This window comes from Mytilus galloprovincialis, chromosome 1 (genome assembly GCF_965363235.1).
Source record: "Mytilus galloprovincialis chromosome 1, xbMytGall1.hap1.1, whole genome shotgun sequence".
NCBI classification, from domain to species: domain Eukaryota; kingdom Metazoa; phylum Mollusca; class Bivalvia; order Mytilida; family Mytilidae; genus Mytilus; species Mytilus galloprovincialis.
The window spans coordinates 67,202,826-67,214,172 of NC_134838.1; the positions used below are offsets into that span (position 1 = coordinate 67,202,826).

The 11,347-nt window shown below is 33.4% G+C and overlaps 1 protein-coding gene across 2 annotated transcripts; it reads left to right on the plus strand.

The window, feature by feature from the left end:
• Positions 1–383: 383 nt before the first annotated feature.
• LOC143082222 (kelch-like protein 24) lies at positions 384–10,830 on the plus strand. 2 transcript variants are annotated; one of them, XM_076257810.1, is made up of 2 exons: positions 384–462; positions 5,732–10,830. In XM_076257810.1, the coding sequence occupies exon 2, from the start codon at positions 5,740–5,742 to the stop codon at positions 7,501–7,503; it is 1,764 nt and encodes a 587-aa protein (XP_076113925.1). In that variant the 5' UTR covers positions 384–462; positions 5,732–5,739; the 3' UTR covers positions 7,504–10,830. The 2 variants fall into 2 exon arrangements, with proteins under 2 accessions (XP_076113925.1, XP_076113933.1); XM_076257818.1 differs by lacking the exon at positions 384–462 and adding an exon at positions 3,972–4,538.
• Positions 10,831–11,347: the final 517 nt, after the last annotated feature.

The following is an 11,347-nucleotide window of genomic DNA, read 5'->3' on the forward strand; positions in this document are numbered from 1 at the left end:
TTTTTTAAATTATCTATGACAAAAAAAATAAATAAACAATGATGACACATATATATAAATTCCTTTTTATAGACAATAGACAATATTTATTAGCACACACACATTTACATTAAATCTGAGACTACTATAACAGTATAGTATATAGTAGTCTCAGATTAAATGGTTATGGAGACAATAAACTGACAATAGTTAAATTGATTTATATTCGAAACAAATTGCTTATATATTGTATGTATAGTAAAACTGATAATGTATTATTTAAGTAGAGTTGACAGTACAAGTTTACTTTATTAAAAATTGGCAAGCATTATGTTTCGTATATAAAAAGGTACATTTCGTTCTTATTTTATTTTTTTGGTGATTTGTTGGATCACTCACTAATAGTCTCCCTGTACAAAATATCCGGAAAATGGAAATGACAGTTTTTCCACCTTGATTTCTTAACTTTATAACCCCCAAAAGGTATCAATAGACTGCTATATTACAACTTTGCTCTGTATTTTAAGTATATTTCTTTACTCGTGGATATGTTCAGGTGAATCTGTCAATTCGTCAGTTTGTCAGTGTCGAGCACTCATGAGACTGAGTCATCTCTCTGACATCTGTCAGGTTAGCTGCGGAACCGTAGCTCTTAGGTCCTTATGCTATTTTTTGGCAAATAGTCAAAAAATAGCATAAGGACCTAAGAGCTACGGTTCCGCAGCTACTGTCAGGTAGCTGCGGAACCGTACCTCTTAGGTCCTTATGCTAACCGTACCTCTTAGGTCCTTATGCTATTTTTTGACTATTTTCGGACTACTGTCAGGTGCGACTTTTCACCATTCCTTTTCAAACATTTGTCAAAGTCTATCATACTTTTTTAACTTTGACGCCTAGCTTACCTCCATGTTAGGCATCAAAGAAAAAAGTATAATAGCCTTTCAAGACGTTCTTATTATCAATGTGTGACGGGATTGCTTCCCTTAGAAAAACTTAGATACTTAGTCAGCCGTAAGCGGTTGAGCTAGGGAAGTACTTCTTTAGCTCAGTCGGATAGCGCGCTGCCTTGTAACACAGAGGTCCCGGGTTCGAGTCCCGGTGGAGACAAGCAATTTTGTATTGAAATTCGTGCTCTCCGGTTACATTGGCGCCCAACAATAATAACCCACGGTTAGAAGAAATACCTAGCCAGGTTAAAATATAAATATAAGAAAGATGAAAATATCATCATTATAGAGTATAATGACTCTTGAGGTGGGGGAAGTGTGACGGGATTGCTTCCCTTAGAAAAACTTAGTAGATACTTAGTCAGCCGTAAGTGGTTGAGCTAAGGAATCAATCCAGTCACGTCTCAGTCATTACAGCTGAACGGACGTGCTGGGCCAGCTCTCCTTTACCCGCTATCTTCGATGAGGGTTTACAGTTAGATATCAACGACTTACTACTTAAGATGACAGAAACCAATCCATGCCGTACAGATAGACGTAGTAGTTGGCGTACCTGCGTTAACATGCACTCCAAAACCATTGTATTATGGGAAGTGTTATGCCGATTAACGTCCGAAGGCTGTATCCTAGGCTGTTGGGTGATACGACCTTCATTTCACTGCCTCACGGCTTTGGTCCTGATAACGCTTCCTGTCATCTTTAGAACTACGTCCGAGATCATCTAACAGTACTCCATCATCGAGGCTAGCGGGCTGCCAAGCTGACCAAACTGGCCCTGAAAGCAGCCGTTGTGAAGAAGTAAAATCCAAAATAGTAAACAAACCAAAATCAACTCACCAAAACCAAGATGGCGGCCTCCATTCGGCGTCCTTACTACTTGTTCCTGACCCACGGCAGAAATTATTCAAACGCTCACCAATCGCCTTCGGGCACCGACCCGACCGTGCGAGGGCTGTATAGCCAGTCAAGGTCGTTAAACACCACCACATATGAGCTAAGGAAGTACTTCTTTAGCTCAGTCGGTTAGCGCGCTGCCTTGTAACACAGAGGTACCGGGTTCGAGTCCCGGTGGAGACAAGCAATTTTGTAATGAAATTCGTGCTCTCCGGTTACAAATGTAATGATGTAAGGGGTCAAAAAATAAAAGTATAATATCCATTCAACATTTTCAAGACGTTCTTATTATCGATGTAAGGCAACAAAGAAAAAAGTATAATAACCTTTCAAGACGTCATAATCATTTGGAATTCGATGAAAGGCATCAAAGAAAAAAAGTATAATAGCCTTTCAAGAAGACATAATTATTTGGAATAAATTTCCACATATCTCAGCACAGTGACTTGTATTTTCAAAACTAAAAAAAACAGATAGTGATACCTTCAAAAGTAAAATTCTGTTAATATTACTGTGGCCTTTATAACATATACATTTGTAAATATGAATTACAAATGAATTATGACATCCGTCATCATTATCATGATTATGACCTCTATCATGTCTATAGTATATTAACATGATTAACATTAATAATTTATGACATTTTAGGCCAATGAAAATTAATTAGTAAATTTTCATTCAGATTTTTGAAAAAAATGGGGCGGATCGGAGGATTTTAATTTTTTTAATTTAATTTCATTTGCAACTTTCTTATGACATGTTCTTCATAAATATGCAAGTGTAATAATAAGTTTATATCATGTATACAAGTATAAGGAATGGTAGTGGTACATTTTTAGCTCACCTGGCCCATGAGCTTTTCCCATCACTTGGCGTCCGGCGTCTGTCGTCGTCGTCCGGCGTCGTTAACTTTTACTGAAACTACTGGGCCAAATTTAACCAAACTTGGCCACAATCATCATTGGGGTATCTTGTTTAAAAAATGTGTGGCGTGACCCTGCCAACCAACCAAGATGGCTGCCATGGCTAAAAATAGAACATAGGGGTAAAATGCAGTTTTTGGCTTATAACTCAAAAACCAAAGCATTTAGAGCAAATCTGACGGGGTAAAGTTGTTTATCAGGTCAAGATCTCTCTGCCCTGAAATTTTCAGATGAATCGGACAACCGGTTGTTGGGTTGCTGCCCCTGAATTGGTAATTTTAAGGAAATTTTGCTGTTTTTGGTTATTATCTTGAATATTATTACAGATGGAGATAAAATGTAATCAGCAATAATGTTCAGCAAAGTAAGATCTACAAATAAGTTAATATGACTAAAATGGTCAGTTGACCCCTTAAGGAGTTATTGCCCTTTATAGTCAATTTTGACCAATTTTTCGTAAATTTTTGTAATCTTTTACAAAAATCTTCTCCTCTGAAACTACTTGGCCAAATTAAACCAAACTTGGCGACAATCATCATTGGGGTATATAGTTAAAAAAAATGTGTGGTGTGACCCTGCCAACCAACCAAGATGGCTGCCATGGCTAAAAATAGAACATAGGGGTAAAATCTATAAATAAGTCAACATGACCACAATTGCCAATTGACCCCTTAAGGAGTTATTGCTCTTTATAGTCAATTGTTAACAATTTTTAATAAATTTTTGTTAATTTTTGTAAATTTTTAGGAACTATTTTCCACTGTAATTACTGGGCCAAGTTCATTATAGATAGAGATAATTGTAGCAACAAGAATGTTCAGTAAAGAAAGATCTACAAACACATCACCATCACCAAAACACAATTTTGTCATGAATTTATCGGTGTCCATTGTTAATATGCACATAGACCAAGGTGAGCGACACAGGCTCTTGAGAGTCTCTAGTTTTTTAAAATTCTTTAATAAATATTTTCATGCCCTTCTCATAATCTATTCTCTGTTGTTGATGTTGTCATCATAGAGCAGCAGGATATGTCGACTTAATCATTTTGTTTAGAATATTTTTGAAGAAATATGAAAACCGAAATTTGAAACAGGAAGTTTTGAATGAACAGTTACCATGGTTACCAGTAACAGAAATGAACAAAATCCATAAATTGTAAAATTTTTAAAATAAAAAAAATCAGGGCTGGACGATTTCAAAGGGGCGGGAGGGGATGAAAATCTATCAATTCATTTTAATTGGCCTTATGGTGTAACACCACTAATTCGGGCCCGGCCAGAAAGCACATACCAGAAAGTAGTACATATTTAACACAAAATAGTTCCTACGCATGAGTGTAACTTTCAAAATATGTAGAATATTTAGGTATTTTTGGTATCAAATGAAAGCTGAAGGACTGGTGATCATTGCAGAACACTTTTGGACTTTTAATTTTGAATATTAAAAACACTGCCCCAAATTTTAAAAAGAGGGTACATTTTGTCTGTTTGTCAGATCTGATGTACCTGTTTTGGTACATCCGAAGTTCCGGGAACCAGTTCTTTCTTATATGCCATTAAAGGTATGTTGATTTTTTCAGTACAAGATACCATAAAATTAAAATGCAATGATTGCCACTTTATTTGAACTTAAAACAAAAGAGGTGTGCCTGCTTGAAACGGAGGAATTTAACATAGAAAGCAATGGGACCATGAATTAGTGGTGTACTTCCTTATCATGGTCATTAACATGATTAAAGAAATGTCATAATTAATAAGACCAAACATATCATATTACAGGTACAATGTAGGTTAGGTATAAACATCATTATTAATTATAATAATCAGAAAACATAATCAGATGATTGGTGGATTAACCACAATACACCACTTGTTTTTCACGACAGCAAAAATTAAAAAGAATTTGAGTAGTACATTGGTTTTACGTTGTCGTAGTTGTTGTCAGCGTGGTCGTCATCAGTGCCAAAAACTATAGTATTAATAAACTCCATTGGAAATTTTCCAATAACTTTAGTATAATAAACTCTGTTGTAAATTTGCCATGAATAGCTTTAAAAGTATGGAAATTTGCCAATATTTTAGCATAATTGGAAATTTGCTAATACCTTAAGTATAAGTAAATATAGATCTTTTAAATTTCAAGGTTTGAAACCACAAAAGGAAGATTGGTATTGATTTTGGGGGCTATATGGTCCCTTTGGATTAGGAATTAGGGGTATAAAAGGGGCCTATAATAAGCATTTTTCTAGTGTCTAGACAATAACTTGTGGAACAGTGTATAGAATTGCCTGAAATTGTATCACAAGTTTCAACACCACAAAAGGATGTTTAGGATTGGGGTTGTGGAGTTATATGACTCAATCTGTTTAGGAATTAGGGGGAAAACAAGGGTTTCCTGTTAAGGGACAATTACTATAGCTTTGTTTCTTTATGTTGGTACTCTTTGCCATTTGTTTGCTAGTTCTAGTATGACATGTTTTAAACTGTTTCTTAGAAACATCAAATACTGTGATTTAAATAAATTAAGATAAGAATTGAGTGCAATGGTCATGAGCAGGGTTCATACTCAAAACATCAGTGTTGATAGATATAGATGCACTCATTTAAATGCTAATTGATCATTGTTGATTATAGCATGATAAATTTTTCAAAAAATATAAAATTACAAGATCTACTAAAATGCTAATAAATGACCAAACAAAGCTGAAACGTAAATTACCGACTTTTTCAGGGTTCTCACTTTAATAAACAAGTCCATAGACTCAACATGTAGCAAAAACTGTATAGCCCTGAGTATGACTTGAATACTATAGATATTAGATAGACATGTACAGAAACCATGAACAGTCTTTAGCAATTAACAAGTGCCTATACCTGATGTCATGTTAATAATCTTGTGTTTAGAAAAATTGTGAATCACCATAGACCATAACTGCCAGATATTTAAAATAAAGTATTTAATACTTTTATATTATATTTGTAGTTTTGAAAATGGACATAGAAGCTGAAGATGGAGCCCAAAGCCTTTTCAGCAGACACCATGATTTTAGTGACAATAGTCGACTGTCAGATTATTCCAGTCCAGAACATTCAGAAAATTTAATCACAAATTTTGAAACCTTCCGTATTGAAGGAGGTTACAGTGATGTCACTCTAGTCGTAGACGGAAAACATTTCCCCTGCCACAGAGTCATCCTAGCAGCGGGCTCGAGATATTTCAAATCAATGTTTAGTTCTGGAATGGAAGAATGCAGGAAAAACAAGATTGATCTACAGCAGGTTGATTCTAACGTTTTTGAATATGTTCTCCATTTTATTTATACAGGACGCGTTCAGATTACTACACCAATATTACAGGATTTATTCCAGCAGGCTTACATGTTTCAGATTGAGCCTCTAGTGAATCTATGTGTAAAATTTTTCAAGGAGAATATGAATGAGTCTAATTGTCTAGCTGCCCTGATGTTAGCTGATACTCATGCACATTCTCAACTCTATGAAATTTCAAAAGAGCTTGCATGTTTTCATTTCAAAACTATTGTGAATGATGACGATTTTTGTCGATTATCTCTACAGTGTGTCATGGATGTTCTTTGTGACCGAAGGCTGAGATGTGATGGAGAGCATCAAGTTTTCGAAATGGCCATTAAATGGTTAGACGCTGACGGGAATGAAGGAAGGAGGAAGAATTTTAGGTTTAAGATTTTAGAGGCTGTAAAGTTTCCGATGATTAAGAAAGAATATTTGCTTGACATTGTTTCAAAATCTCCTCATGTTATGCAAGATGAAAAAGGACTGAAGCTGTATGAAGAAGCCATTACATATCACATGGTCCCAAGCAGACGACATATGCTTAATAGCTTTCAGATCACTCCAAGGTTGACAAGTTCTAATCATGAAACTGCCATTTTACTTGGTGGAAGGCTTGCAGACGGTCTAAGTATTGATGTAGAAAGTTTTAGATCTGACACAGGAGAATTTACTTCATTGAAGCCACTGCCATTTAAAAAGCGCAATGAATTCACTGCCAGTGTGATTGGAAATGACATATATGTATCGGGGGGCTTGAGAAGTGCTGAATTCTGGAAATATGATTCTGGCTTTGAGACTTGGTTAAGAGGACCAAGTTTACAAACTGCCAGAAGACGTCATGCTATGGCCGCCCAGCAAGATAGTTTATATGTTCTCGGTGGATTCGATGAAGATATGGTCTTAAAGTCCGTTGAAAAATGGACAAATGGGTCTTCTTGGATGCAAGCTGGTAGCCTGTGCCATGCTGTTGAAAACATGGGGTTTGTGGCCCATGATAAGCACATATATTTATTTGGCGGTAAGAACAATGATGAAATCGTAACAAATACAGTTCAGTGTTATGACACAACTATGGAGACATGTACAATACTGTCACAACCACTGCCTGCATGTGATATGTGTCTCGGTAGCACAGTTCTCAACAAACAGATTTATGTAATAGGACTTGAAGGTGCATTCCGGTATACACCTGAAACTGAAATTTGGGAAATTTTACCAGAACTCATATGTCCAAGAGACTTTGTTAGCGTGGCTGTTATTGATGAGAAATTGTACACGTTTGGAGGAAGGCGACGTGGAGCTAAAGACAGACTATACACAGATATAATTGAGTGCTTCGACCCTAAAAAGAATGCTTGGGAAAAAGTAGGAACAATTCCCATACCTATGTATTCATATGGCTGTGTTCGCATTTTCTTGAATGAAAAGCCTCATTCTGACTAAAATTACCATGATTACCAGCATACACATCATTGTATGTTATGTAGTGCTTTTCTAACTGTTTTTTTTTACAACTTTACTTATAAGATCTGTCTGATTTTTTCTGTTTAAATGATCATTGAGGGCTAGAAATTTAATTTATTCACCACAAGCAATATTGCTTACTTGTAATTATAATTTATTTAGCTAGAAAAAAAGGAATGTCTTGAATATTGATAGCAGACAACTGTTCATTTACCATGTTTACAAGCTGAAGGATATATATTTTATTCGATGAAAATTAATTTATTTATTTATTCTATGAATATATACAATATGAATAATTGAACTTACAATGTATATTGAAATCATGTACATGTCCTTAAATCTGGTTATTAAAACCATGTACAAAAATGTAATGTTCCATATATATATATACATGTACACCAGGCATGCAGGGGTACTACTTGTACAATTAATCTTTATTTACTTGAAGAAGTAAAAAAAATATACTTGTATAAGTTAATTATAATATTTGAATAATCTCCCCTTAATTTTCTAAAAAATCACTTGTATTTAAGTGATTGTTTTTTTACAATCCCACTAAAAATCCTCATGTTTTGAGATGTAAAAACATGTCTTTAATGATGAGGTTAACTCATAATTTTTTTGTAAGAGGTCAAAAATGTTTCATCTGATAAATTCAACAAAAAAACTGATTGTGCAAAGATCTTATATATTTGTGCAAGGCTTTCAAAAATTGCTTCTTTCAGTTTTGGGCTTGTAAATAAGCAGTGTTCTGAAGATAACAGACAAATGAGTTTTTCATTGTCCATGAAATTACGTAATACACTAAAATGATTTGTAAAGGCATCTAGATGTGCAAAAGGCAGATAATTTAAAATTCTATTATATTTAGAGCAAAGAAATTTTAAGAATTCAAGAAAAGAAGATAGGATGACCTTCTCACTTATATACATTTAACATGTGTAAGTAAAAAAATCTGAATGTCTATAGCTAAGGGACAATTTTTTTCTACCGATACAAGTAAATACAATTCACTTGTATATGTATAAGTATCCTAGAAATTTACTTATATAAGTGTATTGATATTGCTTCTTCAAGTAAAAAAAAATTACTTGTACAAGTAGTACCCCTGACTGTACACCCAGTATGGTTTAAAAGACTCTCATATTATTCATCCTCATTCCTCAGAAAATTTTATTGTCATGATTGTAAAGTAGTTTTCACTTAAAATAAGTTTTTGAGAATTTTAATTGTTAATAGTCATTGTCAGATAACTGACTTTGCAGGGAAAGGCTCATGAAGTTTACTGTTGGTTAATATTTGTATATGTGTACAGTACAAGTGTTGTAACGGTATTAACTTTTTTCATTGGATTACAGTATATTGTTAGTTATTTGTTGTGTAGATATTCCATACTTTTATAGGTAACATAATTATATACTATTATTAAAATGTATAATGTCCATGCTATTGTGATGCAAAATATTATGTTGTCATAACATCGATCGCCAATGATCCAACTTTTTGTATAACACCTAAATTTACATGGAATTCATTGTTAAAAGTGACCTACCATTTCCATGTAGTTGATGTCGTTGAGAAAATGAAGTAAGTCTAAACCTCTTAGAAATGGTTTATGTATGTGTACTACAGTAATGTATTATTATATTTGATCAAAAATTTAAAGGTATTGCTAATTGTATTTGGTCACTTCAAGGGATGAACATCTGAATTTGTCAAAATTTACTGTTCTTTGAATTAACATGATTAAGATTTTAAATAATATACCGTGGGGATTTTCATTGAGTTTAAAATTTTAACAATTTTATATATTTAATTTGAAAATCAAAATGTTACTCAGCTCTATATTGCTAAGATTAAGAGTTTGATACATTGTTTCTGTAAAACTTTGCATAACTGTTAAACATTCTAACATCATGGAAATTGGGACAAATGGGAATGAGACATCAATCCACTAAAATTGGCTTTGCTAGCTCTGCTGACAGAGTTTAAATTTTGCTTAAGAATGTTTACGTTACATATTTTTTTGTCGAGTGCAACATTTTGACACAGACACTGGATCTAGACATAGCAATCCTACATTCTGGCATGGTTTTTTATACTAATATTTAGGTTCAGCCTATGGTTGAATGTCTTTTTAGACTTCATTCACTGTAATATCTGTTGTATCGCTATATTTTTATGTGTTTTTGAGTAAGCCCCGCCCCTGTCAGGCCTGTAATACTGGTGTATTTATTTTTACACATCCTCAAGAAAACCCAAAAATCAAAACATTTTAAAAAAGGAAATATAACATGTACAATATCTTCTAATTTTTTGGGCTATCTTTTAATGTTAAACATGTTCAAACAGAAATTTATAAGTAGGAGAAACACTTTAATAGTTGCATTGCATTTAAAATACATATAAATCCAGCTGAGGAAATGTATTTGGAAACAACAGTATGTGGAAAAAGTAAGCAATGAATGATAGAATTTGTAATGGTTTTTTTTTTTAGATTTGATATACATGTAATACTAACTTGAACATGATGTGGTCTGAGACCACAATTGTTGTCCCTTGATTTTCGTTGTTCACGAATATAGTCCCTAGTGTTGACAGTGGGTTACTTGCCATTAATTTTTATACCCCTTCCAAATATATTTCTCCATGTTTAATGTCTCAAATTGCAAGAATGGGGGTGAAATTACACTTTAAAAAAAATTTGGGTCCCGATTTTCAAAGGAAAGTAGTGATTTGGTCCAGCTGAAAAAGGTTAAAAATTAGCACTTCAGAAGCTGCCCTAAACATAAAATTGTCCATATTTTGAGTTAGAGCGAATGAAGTTTTCTATAATTTTGATATAATTTGTCCCAAAAGTAGTACAACACACTGTAAAAATTTCATTGAGAAAGCGCAGGTGGGATTTTTAAAATTTTCATATATGTTCTAAAAGAAATGCACTACGAAATAATTGTGGTCTCGGACCATGTAATTCAGCAATTGTACTTTAAACAAAGCATTTAAGTTTATATGATGTATTAATGATTTTCAAATATATACAAATTGTAAAGATACATTTATACATTCTATTATATCATGTATATAGTCATGATAGTGGAAATGTTTACAAGAGTATTTGATTGTTAAGTTGAACTGCATAATTTTATGCACATGCATATATATATAAGTGTATGTTTACATGTTTGTCATGTTTATAGTAAAGTTTTGTTAAGATTATTTATTATACATGTACATGTAAAGATTATGTTGATAAAATTTGAAAAGTGCTGAGATCTAGTGCTAATAAAACAGTGCTTTCTATTATTTTGTGATATATTATTATTCCCTACACAAAGAAGTATTATAGTTAAAGTTATAGAGATTTTTATGTTGTTGAATGGGGGAGTAATTTATTGCCTTCAAATAACATGGTTAAGGGTCCTTCCTTGATGATATAAACTAAATAAAAAATATCTTCCTCACTGAAATCACAGAACAGATTTTAACCAAACTTTGTGTGAATGTTCCTTTGGATATTTCATATAATACATACCTAACATGCACAAAAATAAAACGTAGAGCTCAAATTGAAATGTTTGGCTTATATCAAAGAGACAACTAGGAAACAAATACAAAGATGCCCTTTAACAATAAATGCCAATACAACGGAAACCATATGATGACCCCTTATGGAGTTTTTGCCCCTCAAATGGCAACTATTGGCCAATTTTTGTGTCTGTCCTAAAGCTTTGAGGTGAATGATCCTCAAATTTTATAGAAAATTTTTTTTATTTTACGTTTATTGTGCTTGTTTAACAAAAAACAAAAATGTAAAACC

Excerpts from the sequence above, each read along its gene's own strand:
- LOC143082222 (XM_076257810.1), top strand. The coding sequence starts at position 5,740 with ATGGACATAGAAGCTGAAGATGGAGCCCAAAGCCTTTTCAGCAGACAC.